Genomic DNA, 27434 nt, shown 5'->3' with positions numbered 1-27434 from the left:
GAGAAAACATTTCTCATCACTGTCCTGAAAGGGCAACCCCTAATTTTAAAACTGTGTCCCCTAGTTCTGGGCTCTCCCTCAAGAGGAAACCTCCTTTCCACATCCACCTTGTCAAGACTATTCAGGATCTTGTATTCTTCAAACAAGGCTCCCCACACTCTTCTAAATTCCAGTGAAAAGATGCTGCGTCTGTCCAACCTTTCCTCATAAGACAACCTGCTCATTCCAGGTGTTAATCTAGTAAACCTCTGACTGCCTCCAATGCATTTATATCCTTGCTTTAAATAAGGAGACCAAAACTGTGCATAGTATTAGAGATGTGGTCTCATCAATGCCCTGTATAACTGAAGCATAACTTCCTTACTTTTATTGTCAATTCCTCTCGTAATAAAGGATAGCATTCCATTAGTCTCCTTTAATTGCTGTACCTGCATACTAACTTTTTTTCGTGACTCGTGCACGAGACCACCTAGATTCCTCAGCACCTCGGAATTCTGCAGTCGTTCTCCATTTAAAAAAAAAAAATAATAATAATCTGCTTTTTATTCTTCCTGCCAAAGTGAACAACTTCACATTTTCCCACATTATACTCCATCTGTCAGATCTTTGCTCACTCGGCCTATCTATCTCTGTCTGCAACCTCCTTATGTCCTCTTTACACCATACTTTCCTACCTATCTTTGTGTCATCTGCAAATTTAGCTACCATGCCATCTCTACCTTCATCTAAGTCATTGATATAAATTGTAAAAAGTTGAAGCCCCAGTACAGATCCCTGCGGGACTCCACTCGTCATATCCTGCCAATCAGGAAAGGACCCATTTATGCTTACTTTTGGTTTTCTGCCAGCCAATCTTCTTTCCATGCTAATATGTTGTCCCCTACACCATGAGCTCCTACTTGGCACAATAACCTTTTTATGTGGCACCTTGTCAAATGTCTTCTGGAAATCCAAGTACAGTATGTCAACAGGCTCTCCTTTATCCACAGCACATGTTACTCCTTCAAAGAACTCCAACAAATTGGTTAAACATTATTTCCCTTTCACAAAACCATCCTGACTGTTCCCAATTACCTTGAGTTTTTCTAAGTGCCCAGCTCTTGCCCCCTTAATCGATTCCAACCTTTCCCCATGACAGACATCAAGCTAATTGACCTATAGTTACCTGTTTTCTGCCTCTTTTCCATCCACCCACCCCCCCTCTCTCCCCTATCTTGAATAGAGGTTATATTTGCTACTTTCCAGTCTGATGGATCTTTTCCAGAACCCAGCAAAATTTGAAAAATTAACCAACGCATCTACTACCTCATTCGCCACCTCTTTTTATGACCTTGGGATGAAGCCCATCAGGACCTGGGGACTTGTCAGCCCGCAGCTCCATCAGTTCGCTCCGTACCGCTTCCCTGGTGATTGTAATTTCACCAAATTCCTCTCCCCACCTTCTGATTTACAGCTATTACTGGAATGTTTTTTGTATACTCTAGCGAAGACGGAAGCAAAAATTTGTTAATTTCGTCCACCATTTCCTTTATCATCTGCTCCCCATTCTCACTCGCTAGAGGACCAACATTCACTTTACTTTTCTCCTTTTCAAATACCCGTAGAGAGTCTTGCTATCTGTTTTTACATTTCTAGGTAGCTTCCTCTCATACTCTAATTTCTTTCTCCTGATTAACCTTTTTAATCATTTTCTGCCATTGTTTATATTCTGACCTGCCACTCATCATTGTGCAATTATATGCTTTTTCCTTAAGTTTGATGCTTTCCGTACCTTCTTTACTTAACCACGGATGGTGGGTCCTCCCCTTAGGATTTTTCTTCATAGTAGGAATGTACTTATCCCGAGTATTCTGAAATATCCTCTTGTATGCCTGCCACTGCTTCTCTATTGATCTATTTCCTAGCCTAGTAACCCAGTTCATTTCAGCTAGCTCAGCTTTCATGCCCACATAGTTGTCCTTATTTCAGTTTAAAGTACTAGTCTTAGACTCCCCCTTCTCTCTTTCAAACTGGATGTAGAATTTAATCATTGTGATGTCTATCTCAGATTACCTGGGAAGGGTAATGTATCCCAATAAATTTGAGCAACAGTGAAGCTAGCTGTTTCGTGCTGTTACTATGCAGTAGCAACACGTGTGGTGTTCGCCATTAACTGGATGCTACTATCAAACCAAAAAGACGGTCTGCTGATCACACAATTGAGTAATGTGGTATATGAATTTCAATGCAGTGTGATGCTAGGTATATAGGCAGTATGTCCCAAAGATTGGCGGATTGTATCAAACAGCATGTCCCTTCCACTGTTTGCAACAGGCCAGGTAGAGACCGTACCCAACCAACCCATGCTTGCAAAACTCAAAACAGTGTGATTCTGCGATTGGACAACACATTTGCTAAATAATTCTCTGTGCTAAGAAATACGCTGACAACTGATTGTCTGTCAGTCGGGCTCGCAGTATGATGCATTTGCATGAACTGGAAGCTACATATATGAATACACAGGGCCCTTTTCTTTGCAGACAGAAAACATGTATACACATTGCACCTGTTTTAGCTAAACAAAATAAGTGACCGCCATTTGCTGTTCAAGGCATTGCCCTGAGGAATGAACCGCTCAGTCAAGCTGCCTGTCATAAATTTCAAACAAAACATGGCAGTTAACTGTCAGTCACATAAACTGGTGCATTCTCCATGGCAATGCTTCTACCAATCGGCACTCTCCTCTCGTACAGTATAATTTTGTTCCTTTCCCTTACAATTATATTCCTGCAAATTCTCCTGATGAGTGCGACAAAAAGCTTCGGCAAAATGTCTTTTCAGCAATACTCAAGTTCTGTACTACCAAACGACTATGTTGCAATTCCTTCATCTTTGCTAGGTCAAAGTCCTGGTACACGAGTTTTTATTTTTATGAATTATCAACTTTATTTTGATACCTTAAACTATATAACTTTTTTTACAGGCTCTTCAACAAAAGTGTTCAGGTGCAAAGGATCATATGTGCGTTCATCTTCGTATTAGACCTTTCACTGAAGCTGAAGTCGAACAAAATGAATCTCAGGCTGGTTATCTAAATGACTTTGAATGAAAATTAAACTGTCTTTAATTGACCCCCACTAATATTTATGCTAACGTGTCAAATTTGCACTCCTAGGACTGTGTATTAATAGAAAACTCAACTAATGTAATCCTGAAACCGCCACGAAATTCCTTGGGTTCTCGATGTAGTGATCGAGGAATTGGTCAAATGGCTCAACACTTTACATTTTCTCATGTAAGTAACAAATAGTGTGTTGAGTGTAATAACATTCTTGAATAGAAGCCTAATTTAGATTTTTATTTCTGATTAAAAATGGAGTTCTATGTATGATTTCCTTTTCTGAGCATATATCTGCATGCGTTAAAAGAGTGGCTAATCCCCAATTACATTTGTGACATATTTCTAGCTTTAAAATTTCGTAGGTAACAAATAAGACTGCTTTGGGTAACAAAAGTGTCTCAATGTTTATTATCTTCTGGTAAAACCATACTTACTGGAAAGAGCAATTCAATTGAAGGAGTCTGTTTGAGAACTACCAAGCTAATTATGCAAAATATACAATTCGATTGAATATCAGGTTAAATTTAACAACAAAAAAAGGGGGGAAAAAATGGACAACAAGAACATCATGCATGGTGTTAAAATTGTAAGGACAGTGATGAAAGATCTAGAGGTTTTAGTCATGTTGCTCTACAATAAGGCAAGTGGAATGCTAAACCATGTAGCAGCAGTGGAATACAAATTGAAGGAAATCATGCTAAAATAATATTTTAGTTAAAAACTAATAATATTGCTCTGATCAAATCATGCCTAGCAATCTAGATGCTGCTCTGAAAACAATGCAGAGATGATCCTCCATGATTTCTAGTGTCAGAAGACAGTGATGAGAATAAGAAATTATAGATCTCTTCATCCTGGAAAGATGCCAGTGGTGTATAAAAATAACTAACTTATGCAGAAGAGCTCAAATGGAACATTGCTTTGAATCGACAGTAGGCTAAGGTGGCATGGTTTAAATTTGCAATAGGCTAATTTTAAGATTGGGCAAAGTTCTTCACCCAGAGGGATCAACATATGAAATGGATTTCTGGATAGTCGTACAGATGAAGATGAGCACCATGGGACAGTTGAAGAAATGATTGGATGCTCTGATGGGCAGACTGTAAGATCATTGAGCTAGAAGTGTTAAGGTGGGCAAAATGACTTTGACCTGCATTTATCTTGCAAATTTAACCCTGCCCCAAGTATTGGGCTGAATTTTACCAGCCCCTCGACATTGTGGCACGGGGGCCAGTAAAATGCTGCTGGGAGAGGCCCACCTCGACCTGCGATGTGGAGACGGGCCCGCTGCAGTTTACCGACAGCGGCGGTACCTCGGTTTGCCCCCCACCCCTGCCGCATGGTGGTGGCACCACAATTAGCATATGGTAATGCTTACTTACCTATGCTGATTATGCAGCCCACCACCTCTCCACTGACAATACTGAATTTTTTGTTGAAGGGGCGGCCATCACGTGCTGTCCAGTTCACGATCTAAAAAGCTGGCAGGTCCTCACTGCATTATGGGGGTGGGGTGGGATACACAGGGATCTAACTGCATTCTGGGATTACTGGAGGGAAAACTGTGCTGGCATGAAGGGAGGTACTATGTACCATCCTTCTGGTAACAGTGTACGCTCTGTTTGTGAGGGGGCAATGGCACACTAGGCACCCTGTGTGTGGGGAGAGTGCCAGAAAGGGCAGGAAAATTTAAGATTTTATGGGGGCAATTGATTCAGCTGATAGGATCTTGATGTGGTCATGCTGTGCCACTGAGTGTTGGCCAAATGGGCAATGCCATGGCACGCCACATAGTTGATCCAGAAAAGCAGCTGATGCACCCATCAACACCAGTCCATGCCCTGTTAGGAACCTTCAAATACATGCAGGGTTCAACTTTATTTATCACATGGAAATGGGTATGGCTTATCCTACATTGTGTGATCCTCCTGCAAGTGAGGATCCATATGCATCAGAGGCAAGACCGACCGGCAGGTGTGATCCATGTAGAGGTCCCGATCGTGAGCAGCATCCCCCAAGGGGAGCCCGCCATTACGGCTGTCTTGCATCTACAGGCCCCACGTGACATGCCATCGGATGTCAGAGCACCAGTGTCAGAGGAGATTGCACTTGGAGAGGGTGGTGACATGTCTCTGTGCCTTGCTCAAGGATGACCTGTAGCCCATGGGCTCCGGTGGACATCCCATGCCTTTGTTCCTCATAGTGGCAGCGATTCTCAAACCTGACACCTTTGCACCTTTTTTAGGGACCCACTAGAGACCTTTTTGTGGGGTCACATTGTCAGCAGTGCACTACTATCAGGGAGGTCACCAATGCCCTGCACCAGAGGGCCAGTGAGGATGGCCGCTTCAGGACAGACTCTGTCAGCCAGGCCCAGAGGGTCAGTGGTTCTGGTACCATTGCTGGAGAGCCATAGGTTATAATCGTAGACTGCACTCATGTGGCCATCAAACCTACTGCCAGGCTACCACCTGCAGACATCGCCATTAAAGGAGCCCTCTCAATCTAAGTGAAGCTGGTATGTTCACACCGCAGATGTTTGCAGTGAATGTGTGACCGCTTCTCCGGCAGCTGCCATGACACCTGGGTCTTGTGCCAGTCCCAGCTATCACTGCTGTTCACTGAACTGGCTCAGATGGAAGGGTGGCTTCTTGAGATGAGGGCTATCCTTTGCAGACATGGCTCCCGACACCAGTGAGAGACTCCACCACTGCTGCAGAGGAGAGATGCAAAGCCTGCCACTAAGCTAAATGAACCACCATTGACCAGGAGATCGGCATGCTGAAAGAGCGCCTCCAATGCCTGGATGGATGGGGTGATGCCCTGTGTTACAGGCCAAAAAGGCCAGCTCTTTTCTTTGCTGCTCTGCACACCCAATAGGCCTGGCATGATGAGATATGCCAACAGGATTCCTCCTCAGACCATGAGGAGGCTGAGGACCTACAACATGAATAACGCATGGGAGGGCAGATGGCACCCGGGCTCTGCATGCAGTAGCTTATCAGATAAAGGCTGCCTGCTCCATAGGAAACGACATGAGCTCTGCAAGCCACACATCACCCTTGCTCACCTGCTGTGCACCAGTCCACATCTGCAGTAGCCCTGTGTAAACCATTACAGGTAGCAGCTGGCTGAGCCAATGTCCATGTTGCTGAGTCCATGGAGACACTCATGAGTAATGGTGGCATGGCATACGTTGGCTCTCCTGAAGGGCCAGCGGAGCAAAGGGATGTGACATTGGCGCTATATGCTGGCACATATCATTCCAACAGAGAAAAGGGCACATGTTTGAGGAACATTCAGTGAAAGATATATTTACATTGCTGTGACACCTATGCATTCCCATTTGTGTCAGTGTGTTCTCTGGAAACCTTTAATACCTTTTTTATGATCTATTTTATTTTTTAAAAATTTATTTAGAGATACAGCACTGAAACAGGCCCTTCGGCCCACCGAGTCTGTGCTGACCAACAACCACCCATTTATACTAATCCTACATTAACCCCATATTCTCTACCACATCCCCACCATTCTCCTACCACCTACCTACACTAGGGGCCATTTACAATGGCCAATTTACCTATCAACCTGCAAGTCTTTTGGAGGTGGGAGGAAACCGGAGCACCCGGCGGAAACCCACGCAGACACAGGGAGAACTTGCAAACTCCGCACAGGCAGTACCCAGAATTGAACCCGGGTCGCTGGAGCTGTGAGGCTGCGGTGCTAGCCACTGTGTCGCCCTATTTAAGTCTCACGTCCTGGAATGTGCAAAATTAAGATTATTCATCCAGGTGCGGCACACCTACAAGAAGGAATGTTACACTTGAGTGGGAGAAGAGGATCGTAACTTCACAGGACACTGGGACAGAGCAAGGTAAGTATGTGGTAGCAAAGCTGGTGTGCTGGGGTAACTCAGCAGGTCAGGCAGCATCTGGAGAGAAGCAGAGTTAACTTTCAAGTCTGAACTTGGACAAGTTAGCTCTGCTTCTCTCTCCACAGATGCTGCCTGACCTGGATTTCTTCAAGATTTTCTGCTTTGCTACCAGATTGACAGCAGCCCCACTCTTCAGTCAGGTAAGTATTTTTTTGACCGTTGTCAGTAAGCAGGTGCTGGAGCACTTAAAATGGGGCCCCAAAACCTGCTGCACAGCTGTCAAAAACTCTCTCTGTGCCGAATGTCCCGCTTAACCCTGCATAATATGGGGTGGGCGGCTTGGCGCCGTGATTCTAATGAGCCCCGGCGATTAATATTGCAGGGGCTCCGCGGCGGCCAGTGAATAAGGGCGCTACCATGGATGGCGGCGCCCCAATATAATTCAACCCATTGAGTTTGTTTCATGAAAGGGTGCAATAATATCATGGTGAAAATGCTCTGCTATGGTCCAAATTTGATGAATTATTAACCTTTTCAGCCTTTTTCCCCAGGCAACTATATTGGCCATGAACATAGAATAATGCTTGAAGCAGAAGCCCTCTTAGAACATCATCATCTAGTATCTGTCTGAAAAATGGTTCATTGTTTCACCTGCCGGCAGGTGATCATTGTATTTGTGCATAACACTTTGTTTCCCTAAAACTTTGAAAACAGATGTATATGTACACTGTAGCCATACTTACAAAGCAATGTTTCGAAAGAGGTTGAAGTGGTCTGTATATATCCTGCATGACACAAAACTTCAACTGAAACTTGGCATTATTTTCAGCTAAAATCAGTGTCTGGCCTTGACTCCATCAACGTTCCTAGTTTCCTTCCCCCACATCTGCTTTACCAAAAAAAGTTTTCTTCCATGTCCACGATTCTGTGCCCTTCTGCCAAAACACTAGTTTATGCCTTCATTGCTTTGAGGCATGACTTTTCCAATACTTTGCTAGCTGGGCTTTCCATATCCATCCACAATAAGCTTTAGCTCCTCCTAAAAGACAATAGTCTGAGTCTTGGTGCACACTCTGTCCATTCACATTGTTCCCATTGCTCTGGCTGTCTGCTTCGGTATGACAATTTCAAAATTACTATTTTTTATTTTGTTTTCAAATCTCTGTGATCATGACCCACCCTACCTTTTTTTAGTTCTCTCCTTCTGCCTGCACCCACCACTTCTCTAACGCAAATGAGTGTTACACCTTCGTCCTCTACTTCATTTCATGCTTGGTGAGGCAATTACTCTGTGAAATTATCTACCCAGTTTTGTCTGTCTCTGTCTCACTTCCTGGCCTTGCTGCTTCCCATCTTTAACTTCCTCCAGCCCTACAACCTTCAGAACTCTACATTCCTCCAATTCTGGCCTCTTGTGCATCCCCACCTTCTTTGTCCCAGCTTTGGCAGCCATGCCTTCTGTTGTCTAGACCCTAAGCTCTGGTATTCTTTCATACGAATTAGGAGCAGGAGTAGGCCATTCGGCCCCTTGAGCCTGTTCCACCATTCAATAAGTTGATAGCTGAACTGATTACTCCACGTTTCCACCTACCTCCGATAACCTTCCACCCCCTTGCTTATCAAGAATCTATCTACCTGTGCCTTAAAAATATTCAAAGACTCTGCTTCCACTGCCTTTTGAGGAAGAGAATTCCAAAGACTCATGACCCTCAGAGAAAAAAATTCTCCTCATCTCTCAAGTGGGCGACCCCTTTATTTTTAAACAGTGACACCTAGTTTGAGATTCTCCCACAAGGGAAAACATCCTTTCCACATCCACCCTGTCAAGACCCCTCAGGATCTTATGTTTCAATCAAGTCGCCTCTTACTCTTCGAAATTCCAGTCGATGCAAGCCTAGCCTGTTCAATCTTTCATCGTAAGACAGGCCGCCCATTCCAGGTATTGGTCTAGTAAACCTTCTCTGAACTGCTTCCAACGCATCTACATCCATCATTAAATAAGGAGACTAGTACTGTACACAGTGCTCCAGATGTGGTCTCACCAATGCCCTATATAGCTGAAGCATAACCTCCCTACTTTTGTATTCAATTCCCCTTGTGATAAATAATAACATTCTATTGGCTTTCCTAATTACTTGCTGTACCTGCATACTAACCTTTTGCGATTCATGCACTAGGACAGCCAGATCCTTCTGCATCTCAGCTCTGCAATCTTTCACCATTTAGATAATGATTTTTTATTCTTCCTGCCATAGTGGACAATTTCACACTTTCCCACATTATACTCCATTTGCCAAGTCTTTGCCCACTTACTTAACCTATCCCTTTGTAGCCTCCTTATGACCTCTTCACAAGTTACATTCCTACCTATCTTTGTGTCATCAGCAAGTTTAGCAACCATACCTTCGGTCCTTTCATTTGAGTCATTTATATAAATTGTAAAAAGTTGAGGCCCCAGCACAGATCCCTGTGGCACACCACTCGTTACATCTTGCCAACCAGAAAATGGTTAGCTAACCATTTAGCTAAACTGTTAGCTAACCAATCTTCTATCCATGCCAATATGTTACCCCCTACACCATGAGCTTTTATTTTCAGCAATAGCTTTTGATGTGGCACCTTATCAAATGCCTTCTGGAAATCGAAGTACAATACAGCCACCGATTCCCCTTTTATCCACAGCACATGTAACTCCTACAAAGAACTCAAATAAATTGGTTAAACATGATTTCTCTTTCACAAAACCATGTTGACTCTGCCTGATTACCTTGATTTTTTTTTTTCCTAAATGCCCTGCTATAACATCTTTAATAATTCCCTCCCTAAAACTTACCTCTTCAACCAAGCTTTTGCAGTCCTAATGTCTCCTTCTTTTGGCTTGGTGTTAGTTTTTGTTTGTGCCTTTTGAAACACCTTGAAGTTTTAATTCCATTAAAGGCACTATGACCCTGCTTTCAAAAATCTCCTGTTAAAAACAGAAAAAGATCCCTTTTTTTTTTTTTAATTTTACCTTTTTTGGTTTCCCATTTTACACTCTCCATTTTTCCCTTTTTTCTCTGTTTTAGTGTCTGCTCTTTCTCCCTTTTTAATGCTGTGAAGCATGTGCCTGCACATGGGTGCTATATGAATGCAAGTTGTTATATCTGTCTACTAGTTCTTGTCTGCTGAGTTAGTGGGTAGATTTGCATTATTTGATGTATACTGTTGGATTGGGAGTACAGTAATGTTGCTTCATTGCTAGGTGACCACTTTGTAATGTTTAGAGTGTACTGCCTTAAGTGCAGATCTTTTTCTTTCCCTTGTGCATGTTGATATTAATATGCTAAATAAGCCTGTTTGTGGAAAAAAAAATTCAACTCCTAGGTTTATGGACCAGAAACCAAGCAAATAGAAATATTTGGCGCAGTAAAACCACTCATTAAGGAAGTTTTGAATGGACAGAACTGTTTGGTTTTTACCTATGGTGTCACCAATGCAGGAAAAACATACACATTTCAAGGTTTGTTTTTTTATTTAAATGCAATTTTATAAAAAAGAATATTTAGATTTTCCTTCCTTTTTAGAAGTTGATCTACTTTTATTATTCTATTTTGTTGTAGGGCCAGACCACGATGTGGGTATCTTGCCACTGTCGCTGAGTGTTCTATTTAACAGTATTGAAGGAAAAATTTATAAAAATATGAACATTAAACCACAGAGATGCACAGACTTTGGTAGATTAACAGAAATGCAAGTGAAAGAAGAGGAGGCTATTAAAAGATCAGTCCTTCACCTGTTTAGAGAGGTAAACAAGTGAATTTATGGTCAACCTACTTTTTTGTTTTTGTTAAAAACCTGTGTCATAAATGTTCTGTATTTGAACTAGCATAATTATTAGTCTTGCCTTTTCACAATTGAGGATGAATGAATGTCCAAACAGCTCTTTAAAAATAATTATCGATAACTTAATACCCTTTTCTGAATATTATTGAGAATTTATAAATTTGTTTATTCGCTGACTTCAAGAAGATACTAAACATAGAATTAGTTATTAAGCTCCATTAATCCTGTTCAAAGGAAATCTGCACATTAATTCTGTCCTTGCAGTATTTAATTTATTATCTTTTAAAACAAAAAATTTTAATCCTGGAGAGGCAAGTAGGATAAAGTGCTTTATTAGGAATAAATTGTCATAAGAATTATATTAAAGCCATCCCGTGCATAGGAACTTCCATTTAAAGTTAAGGAAACTAAATATTTTTGAGGCTTCAGTAGTCCCCATGCAATTTCTGTACAAAGTAAGTAAAGGTAATTTTAATAGCCTGTGTATAGTGACACCATAAATCCTGGCTAGAATAGAGATGATTGAGTGGATGATGGGGGATTTGCTCAATCACCTCTGGAAACTGATTTTGCAGACCTTATTTGTGTTCTGCAACTATCTTCCATTCACTGCATTTTGCTGGGGAAATAAATTTAATCTGGAGACTGACAAAACCAACTTGATGGATGGGAAGGGCTGGGGCTAACCCCCACCACCACCCACACAACCATTTAAAAAAAACAAAAGTACACATCCCCAACCCGCCACAGATTCACTCGCTGCCCTTTTTGATGGCGGATAACAAGGCGTGTGAGCGTCCCATCTTGGAGAGGTGGGATATTTCATTAATGTGTTTAAACCAGACTCTCACTGTGCAATTGGGAGCTTAATTTTAAATTTAACTGCTCCAACTAGATTTCCCAGGCCTTGGGGAAACTGGCAGTGAAAAGGGGGGTGAGAGTTGTCTTCTCCAGAGACAAGTTCTTTTTATAGCACTTCTCCTTTATGAACCAGGAGGAGCAGCACTGCTCCCTGGTCCTTCATGAAAGCCTTCGGCTGTTTGTTTTTTCCCGCACCACTGCCTTGTCACCACCCACTTTTATTTTCCCCAGTCCCAATTTCGTTCTCAACTGTAGCCTTCTACCACTGGTTTTCCTGTCTGGTAGCCAGCCAGCCTGTAAATTTAGCTGACTGCCAAGCTGGAAACAGAAGAGAAATTATAGTGTGGCTGTGCTGTAAAAATCTGACCAGACCACTGCATCCCTAGCCTTGCTATGTATCTATATCGCTTTCCTGCACCTTCTCCCTGCCTCTGCTATAGTTCGTATAGACTCTGTATTTACTGAGTAAATAGATTCTGTTTGCTGCAAGTCTGGACACCTCCAACATGTTGACTGGCACAGTGGTGTCAATACCCACTGTTAGAACCAAGTGTTTTTTTTTAAACAATAGTAGAGTAAGGCGTAACTAAGGGAAAATAAAGTCTGTAGTTATACAAGAGTTATCCTAGTTATTATATTAACCTGGGAGCATTTATTGTCCAATTCTGCTATAAAATGCTGTGTCCTCCTTAAGTAAACCCTATACAAATGGTTGTATTAAAGGATCATTTTTGGATTTAAGTAGAAGTAAAAAAAAAATTAAAGCTTTAAATCTTCAAATCCTTTTTTTTCCACTAGAGTGACCAGTGCAATAGGAGCAGTCAGCATAGCTCACTAGATGCTTCAGAAGGTAAGTTGAACAAGTGTGCATAGAACATGTATAATTCAGATTGACTTGCAGTGCACTGGGGCATAATTCTATATTGTAAACTTTAATCATGAATCAAAATAGTTTTTCCAGACCATTTTTATACTTTTTGGTAAGTTGATTTTTAAAGGTAAGTTGTTTTATTTTTGAAGGCTAGTAAATACAAGGGAGCAGCTTTCAGCACTTTTGTTAGGAATAGGGTGTTTTTCTTCTCCTGATTTATACCCCTAGGTTATAGTATTGTTCATCATAAATTGTTTGTGGTCCTGCACCTTTTGATTGGAATTCAAATGTATATTATTCCTTCTAAATATGTATTGTGCTTTCAATTAAACTTTTTTGTCTATTTTTAAAAAAAGGCAAATACCAAGAGTAAGAATTTTAATAATTCCATTTGCTTTTAAGTTGTCTTTGACATTTCATATATAATTCTAAAAACACACAACTCAATTTCTATCTTGATATTAACAAGCTGGCTGCATACATTATGCTTTTTTTCCAAAAGAAGAACAAATAAATTGTGAAATTGGCAATTTTAAAGTAGATGAGTGTAAAATTGACTAGTACAGACCACCTGAGATTATGGTTTTGATATCTGCCAACTGTCATTTCTCCCTGTCTTTGGAAGCTTGGATAAAATGAATGCTTTGCATTCAGGTTTATTTAAATTATTGGCGCACCAGAATATGCAAGTACATTGATATTCCCTTTTAAAAATGGCTTAACTTCAGTCCTTGGTGTTACTTTCTTAAATTTCAAACTATTTTTCAAACATTTCGTTTTGGGAAATGCACCTCAGTAAGGATTTGCTAGTGTTGGAAAGGTTACAGCAGATTCACCAGAGTTATGGAAGAGGCCAAATGGCCCCCTTCCGTGCCATAAATTTATTTTGTTACTGTTGGGAGGACTAAGCCCACGTAGTTTGATTGAAATGACTGACTAGCAGTCAACCTATGGTTGAAATCCCAATTGTTTTCTTGAATTCATGTCAAACATCTACTGAAAACATGAACATAGGGACAGGAATAGGATGTTCTAACATTCGATTTAGATCATGGCTGATGAGTAAATAAACTATATTTACTTGCCTTTGATCCATATCCCAGGATGACCTTACCCAACATAGATAATGGCTGATGAAGGGTCACTGACCTGAAAGGTTAACTCTGCTTCTCTCACCACAGATGATGCCAGACCGGCTGAGTATTTCCAGCATTTTTTGTTTTTATGTCATTTTTTTTTTTGAATATTCACCAATATTCTGACATTTTGGATCAGTGAAATGTACAGAATAAACCAGCAATGTGTGACTATTGGGCTTGCAATTTGGGGCAATGTAGCATTTGTGTTCATTTCAAATGAGAGACTAATCTTTAACTCCTGACTATCCAATCCACCAAATAGATTAAGGTGTTCCATTTAGAAACTGAAACTGCTTTCTCAAGATGTTGCAGTCTTAGTTTAACCATTAAAAGTTTTTTTTTTTTTGTTTAAAGCAGGAAGTTTGCAGAAGTCACTTGGTATTTTAGGAGGTTTTTCTGAACACTTAAAGCATTCTGAACAAGTTGCTGTGCATGCACCAGAAAGGATCAGATTTTCCATCTGGGTTTCATTTTGTGAAATATACAATGAAACTCTTTATGATTTACTTGATCTGGTACCATATAAACATCAGAAAAGAAAGGTACTTCGTTTTGCACAGGATGCAAAAGGCAACACCTATGTGAAAGGTAATTGAGCAACTACTTAACAGCTTTATAATTCTTGCAAAAATCAGTGCTGAAGGAATAGCTTTGGTTTCTTGCAATATTTAATCAATTTTTAACCTTATTTTCCTGTGACTATTAATGAGCAATTTTTACTCTTCTGTATAAGATCATGGTTTTCAAAATGTCTTCCGCAATGGCTTCCCATTGCCCTAGCCCTGAACTTGTTTCCTCCGTTAGTTTCTCTCGGAGCTCCTCACCTCCATCAGACCCACCTTCTGTGCTCTCTAACTTATTCGCAATAAACGACTGGACACCCAAGTTCCTTCCTGGCATGTTAGCTGACATTGTTAATGCTGGCATGGACTCGATTGTCTGGCTGCATTCTGTGCCGTAAATGATTCTATGACTCTATGGTCCCCTCTCCTCCAGATTGTGTCCCTCTCTCCTTCAAATCTGCCATTCTCCCCCCTCTTTTTAAAAAAAAAACCTGACCACATCTGTCCATGCAAATTACCTCTTTCCTCTTCAAAGTCCTTGAACATGATGTCACCTCCCAAATTCATGCCCATCTTCCTGGAACTCCATGTTTGAATCCCTCCAATTAGGTTTCCACCCTGGTCACAGTACTGAAGTGGCTCTTATCAAAGTTACAAATGACATCCTATGAACTGTGACAAAGGTAAACTATTTCTTCTTTACCTGTCTGCAGCATGTGACACAGATGATCACACCATCCTCCTCCAGCGCCTTTCCAGTGTCATCCTGCTGGGTGGGACAGCACTTGCATGGTTCCATTCTTATCTATCTAATCGTAGCCAGAGAATTGCCTTCAGTGGCTTCTCTTCCCATTCCTGCGTAGTTACCTTTTGTGTCCCCCAAGGATTTATCCTTGGACCCCTCCTATTTCTCATCTACAAGCTGTCCTTCAGCAACATCATCCGAAAACACTGTCAATTTCCACATGTCTGCTGATGACACCCAGCTCTACCTCACCACCACCACCTCTCTCAACCCTTCCACTGTCTTATATTATCAGGCTGCTTATCCAGCAGACAGTACTGGATGAGTAGAAATTTCCTCCAATTAAATATTTGGAAGATTGAATCCTTTGGTCCCCGCCACAAATGTTGGTCCCTATCCACTCCATCCCTCTCCCTACTATCTGTTTGAGGCTGAACCAGACTGTTCACAATGTTGGTGTCATCTTTGACCCCGAGATGAGCTTTCAAATATATATCCGCACTGTCACTAAGACTGCCTATTGCCTGTCTCCACCCCTACCTGAGCGCTTTTGCTGCTGGAACCCTCCTCCATCCTTTGTTACTTCCAGACTTGACTATTCGAATGCAGTCCTGCCCGACCTCCCACATGCTATCCTCCACAAACTTTAGGCCATCCAAAACCCTGCTGTCTGTTTTAATTCACACCAAATGCAGTTCACCCGTCACCCATTTGCTTGCTGACCTACACTGGCTCCCAGTTAAGATTCTAATCCTTGTTTTCAAATCCTTCCATGGCCTTGCACCTCCAGCCCTGCAACCCTCTGATATCTGCACTCCTCTAATTCTGGCCTCTTGAGCATCCCCAATTTTAATTGCTTCACTATTGGTAGCCATGCCTTTAACTGCCTAGGCCCTAAGCCCTGGAATTCCCTCCCTAAACCTCTCTGCCTCACTTTCCTCCTTTTAAGATACTTCTTTAAAACCTACCTCTTTGATCAAGCTTTTGATCATCTGCTAATGTTTTTTTTATTTTGTTTTATAATGCCTGTGTAGCGCCTTGGGACTTTTATGTTAAAATTGCTTTTATTTTAGATCTAAGGTGGATTCAGGTTTCCAATGCAGAAGAGGCATATAAAATACTAAAACAAGGGAGAAAACAGCAAAGTATTGCTTCCACAAAAATCAACAATCTTTCAAGTAGAAGGTAATTTAGTAAATTACATCATTGCAAATGTTGAATTGTGACTGCTCTTTTCGGGAAAAAAAAAATTGTTTAGGTTCAGTGTGTAATTCTGAACAAAACCACATGCTTTAAACCAGTAACAATCAAATTTAAAGTTTCTCTGAAATGTTTATTCTGCAGCCATTGTACGTTTTCAATAAGAATTTTGCATGTGGTGGATGGTGGACTTCATGTTACAAGAGTCACTGAGTAAGTAGTATATCTAAAGAAATTTCTTTGTCATTTCTAATCATGTTTTCATTGAAATGAATCCAATGGGAAAAGTTGTTTGTTTAAAAATTCACTATTTTTATATGGTGTAATTAGCAAACCATGCATCTTTAACTATTCTCTCCCATGGTTTTGTGTGCCATCTTCACCTCAATCCTTGTCCTTTTTTATGGTTGTATCACATTTCTGGTAAAGGATTTAATTGCTCAACCAGTCAAACCATTAATCTGCATGATTTCAAAAGCTTTCAACCACCAGCCTACCCCGCCTCATTGCTATGTTTTGTTTCCCCCACCAACTCACTTCATCACAAGGACTGCTTACAACTGGACATGAGATCTATGGAGGAGCATCACCACAGCTACATGTGTCAAAAGCAATTCATTCAGCTGGATTTTGGATTTTGAGTAGATTCTGTAAAGATTATTTCAAGAATCTGAACCGTTGCAATTCACGTTTTTTCCTTTAACTGTCCTACCAGACTCCCATTTACAAATGTGCTGTACAGTTGGGATTTCCTCACAAAAGACATTCTGCACGTTATTTTAGTTGTTTTGGTCTCAGGCTGTTGGAAGAACTTGCTATGTTGTTCCACAGCTGCATAAACTTCTCTCTTCCATAAAATAAAAATTACTTCTGGGGGTGTGATAGATAATCATTTTCAAAATAATGCATTTGTGATGTGATCAATGTGCAAACTTACTTGTTTCTCTCAATTTTTACAATACAGTCTTATGAGCGATGCCACAGAAAATGGTCATGAGTAAATAAATGCCCATAATGTGTAATATTTGCTCTCCACTGGGGGGTGGGGGTGCAATAGATGCTTATACGCACACTTGTGGAATGTGGGATGGATAAGAGATAATTCATAATATACACTTTTTTAAATTTTTTCCAAAAGAAGCAAGTATTGGGTGGCAAACCTGCTGACTACTGACTCCATTTAATGTTTAAGGATGGGCAATTTGAATATATCTTAAAATTGATTTTTTAAAAATCTTAGCATTTTTATATTTGTCACACTTGATTTCTGTCCTACTGGATTGTTCTAAAATGATGCATGTTCATGTCTGAGCAGTACCATGTCAAAAACAATCTTGAGCTAAATATTGTGAATGCTGGAAATCTGAAATAAAACAAAAAAATTTTGGAAATACTCAACAGGTCTGTCAGCATCTGTGGAGAGAAAAAGCTAACTTTTATCAGAATTGCAGCAAAGTTAGAGATGTACCAGTTTTTAAGCAAGTACAGATCGGAAAATGGGGGAGGAAAGGAAAGAACAAAAGGGAAGGTCTGTAAACCTCTAGCTTGCATGGATCAAGTCAGTCTTTCATATCTATGTAAAGGCTGTGGGATTGGTTGAGCAGATTAAACTATTGTGCCAAAATTTTGGCTTGACTGGCATGACCCTGCTTCATTTATGTACTTGATGAACCTTGTATAACTGCTGAAGATTATTTAGGACCAAGGTTAAAACATTAGACTGGTGGCCCAACTGTGGGATACCCTATTGTAACTTGAAGTAGAATGGAAGCTTCTCAACTGCCAGGCCAAGCTGTTAAAGGGCACAGTATAAATTATTTCAGATTCCATTAAGGATTTATTTTGTCTGAATGCAACTGCTCAATTTACAGGTTGTCTCTTTGTGATCTTGCGGGATCTGAGCGGAATGCAAAAACAAAGAACGATGGGGACAGATTGAAAGAAGCTGGAAACATTAATACTTCTTTGCTGATTCTTGGAAAATGTATCAATGCATTGAGGCATAACCAAATTTCAAAGTAAGAGAAGGCTTTCTCTTTTTACCCACACCCCCACCCTGCCTAACAATTTGCTTGCTACAACTAATTCTTGCATCCTTTACAATTGTAGAATAAGATTTTTCATGCTGTTTTACTGAAGTAGTGATAAATTGTAAGTTTAAAAATATCTCTTTTTTTTGATTAACTGTGAAATTCTTCTCAAGTGCTCAGCAATGTATTTTAAAAAAAAAAAGCTCCAACAGTGAGTAATGAGATTTTTGGTAATATAATACAATTGCAGGTGACAGTCATTAACTACAGGCTGCTAAATTAGGGCAGACTCTAGTTTTTTTTCCTCTGTGTGCCCTTTTTTACATTTTTCATTTGCTCTGGATCCAAAATCTGAGACCAGTAAAGGAATTATGAATCAGTTTATGTTTCCAGTAGTCATCCTGATTAGGTACTGTCACAGTTTTAATGTTACTAGATTAGTAATCCAGATGCTTGGACTAATGATCCAAAGACATCAGTTCAAATCCCACCACGGCAGCTGGGATTTGGTTCAATTCAGTTAATGAAGTACATAAATCTGGAATTAAAAGCTATTATCAGTAATAGTGACCATGAAACTACCAGATTGTCTGTCTCTTTTAAAAGTTCATCTGATTCACGAATGTCCTTTTAAGGAAGGAAAGTTGATGTCCTTATCCGGTCTGGCCAATATGCGACTCTTAACTGCCCTCTGAAATCACCTAGCAAGCCACACTGTTATTACCAAACCTTTACACTTGTGGTTCATGAAGGCAGCTCACCAGCACCTTCTTGGGCACAATCAAAGATGGGCATTAAATGTTGGCCTTGCCAGCAATTCACACATCCCAAGAATGAATAAAAAGAAATACATTAACTACCCTGGGCTTCAGCAAAAGAAAAAGGTTTATTAACCTGAAACCCAGGGAAGAAGGAGCTGAAAACTACAAGTCTTGAGATGGAGTGAATGCTTACTTGTCCATAAGAAGTTTGGTAGAAGTCTGAATAAACTGTTTTTCCTGACATAAGCTCTTCTCTATTTTCTAGGAAAATGAGTCAAATATGTGGTCTGTGAAATAAATATCCATCAGGGGCTGAATTATTTACCTTGGCCTCTGTTTTAATAGGGCGAGATAGTTGAGTGTTTAGTCATGTTTTCAGATGATTTGATGCCAGCTAATCATCACCTAAATTTATTTTAATGTGTATTTGGAAATTCTTGTTCTCACAAGAATTATAATGTGAGGCCAATTTATTTTACCAGTGTTAAACTTTTTAAGTATACTTTTTTATTTGAACGTGGATTTATTTAATCTGCAGATGCCTTTCACCACTAGAAAATAAGTTGTGATAGTCTCAGTCCACTCTTAATTGGTGAGAATCCATAGTGGAAAATAGTTTATTATTTAGGACTTGCATTGATAGTCTCTTCAGCAGTCAAAAGGTTGACAATTGACATGAAATATTTGAGTGTTTTGGGGCAAAGATCCAGGGAGCTTTTTCCTGTAGTGCCTTTCGCAACCTCGCACTGTTTTTCAAAATATTTTCCAGCCAATGAAGTACTTTTTTGAATGTAACCCCCTATTGTAATGTAGGAAATAAATCAGCCAATTTGCACAAAGCAATGTTAAACATGACCAGATAATTTGTTTTGAGATGTTTGTTGAGGGATAAATATTGGCCAGGACACTTGCTCTTCAAATAGTGCCAAGGGATCTTTTACGACTGCCTGAGAGGGCAGATGGGGGCTCAATTTAACATCTCACCTGAAAGATGGAACCTCTGGCAGTACTGCATTGAAGTTCCTGCCTAGATTTATATGCTTGGATTCAGACCTTACTCCAAAGATATATGATCATCTGGCTTATGCATGTGCTACAACTGAGCCATTCCTGGCAGATGGCACTGATGGCAGAAATCCACCAGCTAGCCAGCAAAACTTTGTTTCAATTCCATTTATGCAAAGCCTTGGGGGTTCATTTGCCATAGCTTTGATTAAAACCCCTAATTCCCCTGCAAAATGATGCTAAATCAGAGATTCCACACCCCATTCATATTGATGAACTGCAGCAATTTCACTGCAGTACCATCAAATTCCACTCCATTCCAGTTTTGTCAAAGAGCGAACGTTCCCCAAGTGCAGTTTAACCTCCGTGGTGGGTACACTTAAACTATATTTTGGGACAAAATTAGCAGTTACTTGGACAAATGTGGATTAATTAAGGAAAGACAGCACAGATTTGTTAAAGGAAAATGTGTTTAACTAGCTTGAGTTTTTTTGTTGGGGGTAATATGGTTAATTTGGTGTACATGAACTGCCAAAAAGTATTTGATACAGTGCCACATAACAGGCTTGTTGGCAAAATTCGAGCCCATGGAATAAAAGGGACAGTAGCAGTCTGGGTACAAAATTGGCTGAGTGATAGGAAACAGAAGTGGTGAGCAGTTGCTTTTCTGATTGGAGTAAAGTATACAGCAGGGGTCCCCAGGGGTCAGTGTTAGGACCTCTGCTTTTCCTGATGTATATTAATGACCTAGACTTGGTTGTACAGGGGTTGGGGAAGGAATGAGAGAGAGAGCACGAGAGAAAGGGAAGAGAAAGAGAAAATGTTTAAAAACGGTGCAGGAACTTGGTGTGACATCACAGGAAAGTCATACGTTGATTGGCTGGTGAATATTGCTACTTTGATGGGAGTAGTCCGAGAGCTCTATCTTCAAAACTCGGGTAATTTATCAGTAATTGTAAGGTTTTATTAAAGTTTACTAGTGATAATGAAGCTTATTGGGAGTTTTGAGGTTTATTTATTGTATTTTTTACTTAATTAACTTATCAAATCATAAAAATGGCAGGGGAGGTGATGTGTTGCAGCTACATGATGTGGGAGCTCCTGGATGACTGTGATCTAGGGCAAACACATCCGCAGTAACTGTCTGCAGCTGCAGAAACTTCAGCTTGGAGTCAGTGAGCTGGAGGCCGAGCTGCAGATACTAAGATGCATCAGGGAGGGGGAAAGTTACCTGGTCACTTGTACCAGGAGGCAATCGCACCCCCTTAGGAGAGGCTCTTCTGATTTGGTCTACAGTCAGGGACAGGAGTGTGACTGTGATGGGGACCCAGAATGTAGAAGTGGAGGAGCTTCAGCCTTTGCAATTGTTTAACAGGTTTGCAACCTGTGTGAATTAAAGCGGGGACTGCAAGTTGGTTGAGCAAACTGACCATGGTACAGGAAGCCATTCAAGCAGAGGGAGTTAATAGGAATGTAGTGGTAGTAGGGGATAGCATAGTCAGGGGGACAGACGCCATTCTGTGTCCAAGAGCAAGAGTCCAGAAAGTTGTGTTGCCTGCCCTGTGTCTGGGCTGGAGAGGAACCTGCAGTGGGGTGGTGGGGGAGGGGGGGGAGGATCCAGTGGTCATGGTCCACATAGGTACCAACGACTAGGTAGAACTAGGAAAAGGCTTCTACTGAGTGAGTATGAGCAGCTAGGGTCTAAATGTAAAAGGCTGAACCTCAAAGGTAATGATCTCTGGATTATTACCTGAGCCACAAGCAAATTGTAATAGGGTAACTAAGATTAGAGAGTTAAATGTGTGGCTCAAAGATTGGTGCTGGAGAAATGGGTTTTGATTCATGGGACACTGGCACCAGTACTGGGGAAAGTGGGAGCTGTACCATTGGGATGGTATTTACCTGAACTGTGCTGGGACCAGTGTTTTGGCAAGAGAGGGCTTTAAACCAAATAGTGGGGGTGAAGGATCAGGATTGAGCTATGATAAATTTAAGTAGAGAAGTCAAGACAAGGGAGTAAGGTAGCAATATGGGAAATGTTGATCAGGAAGGGACGGAGTGTACAAGCCTAAGAGTGCACCAGCAGATAAGACTAGAGGTTACAAAAATGGTGAGACCGAACTAAAAGTTCTGGATCTGAATGCACATAGGATTCATAAAGCAGATGCACTGTCAATTCATATAGTAATAAATACGTATGATTGTTATCTTGCAGCCATGTCTCTGCAACGGCTAAGACTGGGACCTGAATATTCAAGGGTACATGACATTTAGGAAGGGCAAGAAGCTAGGAAAAGGTGGAGGGGTAGCTCTGTAAATTAAGGATGACTTTAGTACAATAGGGAGAGATGATCTTAGTTCTGGAGATCAAGATGTCGAACCAGTTTGGGTAGAGATGAGAAATAGTAAAGGTAAGAAGTCACTTGTGGGAGTGGCTTATAGGCCCTCTAACAGTAACTACGCTGTGGGATGGGGTATACAGGATGAAATAATGGGCTTTGTGAGAAAGGTACGACGATAATCATGGGTGATTTTAATCTAGATAGATTGGATGAATCAGATTGGCAAAGGTAGCCTGGATGATGAGTTCATAGTGTTTTTGGGACAGTTTCTTGGTGTAGCACATTCTAGAGCCAGCCAGAGAGCAGGCTATACTAGATCTGGTACTGTGTAATGAGACAGGATTGATTAATGACCTCATTCTGAAGGCACCCCTAGGTAGCAGTGATTATATGATCGAATTTCACATTTAGTTTGAGGGAGAGAAGGGCAAATCTAAGACTACTGTTTCAAACTTTAAGGGCAATTATGAGGGTTTGAAAGCAGAGCTGGCTAAAGTAAACTGGCAAATTACATTACAGTATAGGTCAGATTCAGTGGCAGACATTAAGGAGATATTTCATAACGCTCAAAAGATGCATTCCAGTGAGAAAGAAAGACTCTAAGGGAAGGACGCTCCATCCCTCATCTGTGGCTAACTAAGGAAGTTAACAATAGTATCAAATTAAAAGAAAAAGCATATAATTCCACAAAGATGAGTGGCAGGTCAGAAGACTGGACAGAATATGAAGAACAACAAAGAATGACTAAAAGGTTAATAAGGAGGGAGCAATTCGAGTATGAGATTAAGCTAGCTAGAAATATAATTTTTTGTTTTATAGGTATTTGAAAAGGAAAAGAACGTTGGTCCTCTAGAGAGAGAAGCTGGGAATTAATAATGGAAAATACGGAGTTGGCGGATGAATTAAAAATATTTTACATCTATCTTCACTGTAGAGGATACAAATAACATCCCAGAAATAATGTGAATCAGGAGGTGAAAGGGAGGGAGGAACTTAAAAGAATTACCAGGGAAAGGTACTGAAAAGATTATTGGAACTAAAAGCTGACAAGTACTAGGGTCTTAAAAGAAGTGGCTGCTAAGATAGTAGATGCATTGGTTTTAATTTTCCAAAATTCCCTAGATTCTGGAAGAGTCCCATCAGATTGGAAAATAGCAAGTGTGACTCTCCTATTCAAGAAAGGAGGGAGACAGAAAGCAGGAAACTACAGGCCAGTTAGCTTAACATCTGTCATAGAGAAAATACTGGAATTTATTATTAAGGAGGCTATACCTTAGAAAATCTCAATGCAATCAGGCAAAGTCGACGTGGTGTGGTGAAAGGAAAATCACGTTTGACTAAACTTATTAGAGTTCTTTTGAGGAAGTGACAAACATCGTGGATAAAGGAGAATCTGTGGATGTGCTATACTTGGATTTCCAGAAGACATCTGACAAGGTGTGCCATCAAAGGTTACTAAGCAAAATAAAAGCTCATGGCGTTGGGGGTAATATATTAGCATGGATAGAGGATTGACCAGCTAACAGGAAATCGAGTAGGCATAAATGGGTCATTTTCAGGTTGGCAAGATGTGACGAGTGGAGTGCCACAGGGATCAGAGCCGGAATCGCAACTATTTACAATTTATATAAATGACTTGGATGAAGGGACCGAAGGTATGGTTGCTAAATTTGCTGATGACACAAAGATAGGTAGCAAAGTAACTTGTGAAGAGGACATAAGGAGTCTGCAAAGGGATATAGATAGGTTAAGTGAGTGGACAAAAAAATTGGCAAATGGAGTATAATGTGGTAAACTTATCCACTTTAACAGGAAGAATAGTAAAGCAGCATAATATTTAAATAGAGAGATTGCAGATCTCTGGGGTACAGAGGGATCTGGATGTCCTGGTACATTATCACAAAAGGTTGGTATACATGTACAGCAAGTGATTAGGAAGGCAAATGGAATGTTTATTGCAAAGAGAATGGAATATAAAAGTGGGGAAGTTTTGCTACAATTATACAGGGTATTGGTGAGGCCACACCTGGAATACCCTGTACAGTTTTGGTCTCCTTATTTAACAAAGGATATAAATGCATTAGAGGCAGTTCAGAGAAGGTTCACTCGACTGATACCTGGGATGGTGGGGGGTGGGGGGGGGGGAGGGTGGTGATTATCTTTATGAAGTAAGGTTGGACAGGTTGGTCTGTATCCATTGGAGTTTAGAAGAATGAGGTGACCTTATTGAAACATATAAGATCCTGAGGGTACGTGACAGGTTGGATGCTGAAAGGATAATTCCCCTTGTGGGAGAGACTGGAACTAGGGGACGCAGTTTAAAAATAAGTGGCTGTCCATTTAAGACAGATGAGGAGAAATATTTTTTTCTGAGGGTTGAGTCCTTGGAACTCTCCTCCCCAGAGAGCGGTGGTGGCAGGGTCATTGAATATTTTTAAGGCAGAGACTGATAAATTCTTGACTAACAAGGGCGCCAAAGGGTATCTGGGGTAGGCAGGAAAGTGGAATTGCGGCCACAATCCGATCAGCCATGATCTTATTAAATGCCGGAGCAGGCTTGAAGTGGCCAAATGGCCTACCCCTGCTCCTAATTCGTATGTTCACATGTTAGTAGTATACCGTTACAAAATTCAATCCCTAAAACACCAGGAAAATTTACAGAAATGGAATTTGATTTAATTGTTTGCTGTAAATCAGTTGTCCTGAAGTAATCCCCTAAATGGCATAAACATGTCTATATTGTTATAAAACATCAAATCCTCCAATTTACTATTGACAATGCTACAGGAGATCTACTAGTATAGAACATGTAAATAAATGTTATCCATACATGGAGAACAACATTTAGATCTGTTCACTAAACTGTTTTAATACATGCTTCTTGTCTCTTTTATACAAGCACTGTTACCTAGTTATATATACTTGTCAGATCTCACGCTGGTCAACTTGGCTCCACTCCATGTTCTTGCCCAGTTTCCAGGGCTTATTAGAAATTTATTACTGGGCACCTTGTTGAAAGGTAACCAGTTGTTGTATCCATAAATTGAACCAAAAAACTTGCGTCATGTACAATTGAAATTGTGTCTTGGACTTTTTACAACATAAGCAATGATATATAGGCTGGGACGGTGCAGGTGTTTTTAAAATTTTGTGTGGGATAGCTTTAAAAAGACTTGCATTTTATATAGTTCTGATGAAGGGTCACTAACTTGAAACGTTAACTCTGCTTCTCTCTCCATAGATACTGCCAGACCTGCTGAATATTTCCAGCATTTCTTTTTTTTATTTTATATAGCGCTTTTCGGGACCACCGGGCACCTCAAAACATTTTACAGCCAATGAAATAATTTTGAAGAGTAGTCACTGTTGTCAAGTAGGAAACATTTAAACATAATTTGAATGTTTTAATTTTCACTTTAGTTCCATGTAATCTGACATTTTTCTTGGAAAATCCCGTTTTGGAACGGTATCATAGTTCAAAGCTTCAGAACTCTTGCATGGTTTTGAAAATTCTGTTGGCACTTTGTAATAAAAAAAAATTATGCAAAGCTTCCATTTATCAGAGATCTACAGCTGGATGTTTGGCTCCAGCAGGGCCAGGTTCAGGGGCGGGCAAGAGTTTAAAAATAGCTCCGCCAGCCAGCATGCCGGTTCCCTGCTTCCCGGCCATTTTTTTTTTTTCAGGGGCTTGAAGGGCTACCTGCCCACGCGATCAGGCTTATTAAGAGCCTAATTGAGGCCAACTGGAATTTTCCAACTGGCATCCAGGTTACCATAGGTGACGGGGACCAGTTGATGTGACCTCTGGGTAGCCAGCGTTCCAGGCCGGCCAAGAGGCCCTTCTTGCATGCTTGGATGCAAGGGCGGCCACAACTGGCCTGTAGAGAGGGGCATTCCTCTCCCAAAATGGTGGCCTGGCTACAAATTTAATTTTTAATTAAAGATTTAAAATAAGTTGGAGAGAGAGTGCCTCCATCTTGAAGCACCCTCTCACCTGTCTTCCATTACAGCCTGCTGCTCCTTTAAAAGGCCTCAGGCCCTCCAACTTTGGGAGTTGCCAGCTGTCCTCAATTAGATGGCAAACCTGTCTCCAGGCTAATTAAAGGGCATCCCCTTGACAATTCCAATTTGTGACTTTTATTTTCTCCCTGGGGTTAAGGGGGGTGGGGGGGAAAGCCGGTTTGGGACCCAGCAGTAGTCCCAACTTTAGTTTCCTGCCCCCGGAGGAAAATTCCAGCCTCTAATATTTATAAGTTAATGTGATAATTGTTAAACGTGAGGGATGGCTCTCAGGCCTAAAAGGAGACTGCAGAAAATTAAATGCCACAATGGGTGCTGAAAGTTATGGATGCTAAACTCATTCAAGTTTCTGTAAAGCCTTTACCTTATGTCTCTTAGGACCCACGGCCATGTTCCATTTCGGGAAAGTAAGCTTACTCGCTACTTCCAGGGGTTTTTCTCTGGGAGAGGAAAAGTTTGCATGATTGTTAACATCAGCCAGTGTGCTTCTATGTACGACGAGACACTTAATGTATTGAAGTTCTCTGCAGTGGCACAAAAGGTAGGTTCGCTATGTGAATTGATAAAATTGTGCCTTCTAATTCATAAACATTTTAATTGTGCAACTGAACATCTGGCAAGTACCCATCATAACAGAAGACTTGCAGTTGTGTAAAGTTTTCTAACAACCTGGGAGGGAAAATCTGGTTATGTCTTTCATTCTGTTGCTCTACTGGATTGTGCAAAAAGACTTGTATGTTTGGGTGCTTTTTGGTTGTTTTTCTCACATTTGCATGTTTATAAATTCTTTAGCTCTAGTCAATCAATTTCTGTTGCCTGCCACAATTTCTCTTCCTTCTCTGTGACACTTCAGGTTCTATGAATTTGACCAGTCTTTCTTTCTAAGAGCTTTGAGAGAAATGAAGACTCTAAGCTAACATTGTTCTGGTCAAGACTACCAAATGTGAGAACTATTGAACTTAACAAATAACAAAGTAATTTATGCAGACTGGTCTTCATGGGCTTGGCACTTGGTCACCATTCAGATCCCCAATGTTTGAAGCTTCTTACTCTTTTGTCTTTTTAATTGGTAAACGCACAGTGTAAACTGACTTGTGCTTC

The 27434-nt window shown here is 40.7% G+C and overlaps 1 protein-coding gene across 5 annotated transcripts in view; it reads left to right on the top strand.

Annotated features, from left to right (window-relative positions):
- The window catches only part of LOC137380561 (kinesin-like protein KIF20B), a 135334-nt gene that overhangs the window by 21401 nt on the left and 86499 nt on the right, over nt 1–27434 (top strand). For 4 of the 5 annotated variants that reach the window (XM_068052572.1, XM_068052573.1, XM_068052576.1 and 1 more), the window contains exons 3-12: nt 2963–3061; nt 3155–3274; nt 10338–10473; nt 10574–10758; nt 12456–12507; nt 14022–14255; nt 16049–16160; nt 16320–16388; nt 18047–18193; nt 26712–26874. In XM_068052572.1, coding sequence (XP_067908673.1) covers nt 2963–3061; nt 3155–3274; nt 10338–10473; nt 10574–10758; nt 12456–12507; nt 14022–14255; nt 16049–16160; nt 16320–16388; nt 18047–18193; nt 26712–26874 — 1317 coding nt within the window. The remainder of the gene's footprint in view (nt 1–2962; nt 3062–3154; nt 3275–10337; nt 10474–10573; nt 10759–12455; nt 12508–14021; nt 14256–16048; nt 16161–16319; nt 16389–18046; nt 18194–26711; nt 26875–27434) is intronic. The other variant, XM_068052575.1, reaches the window with a different exon arrangement.

This window comes from Heterodontus francisci, chromosome 20 (assembly GCF_036365525.1).
Source record: "Heterodontus francisci isolate sHetFra1 chromosome 20, sHetFra1.hap1, whole genome shotgun sequence".
Lineage (NCBI taxonomy): Eukaryota > Metazoa > Chordata > Chondrichthyes > Heterodontiformes > Heterodontidae > Heterodontus > Heterodontus francisci.
The sequence above is the reverse complement of the archived record's forward strand: the minus strand, read 5'-3'. Positions and strand labels throughout refer to the sequence as shown.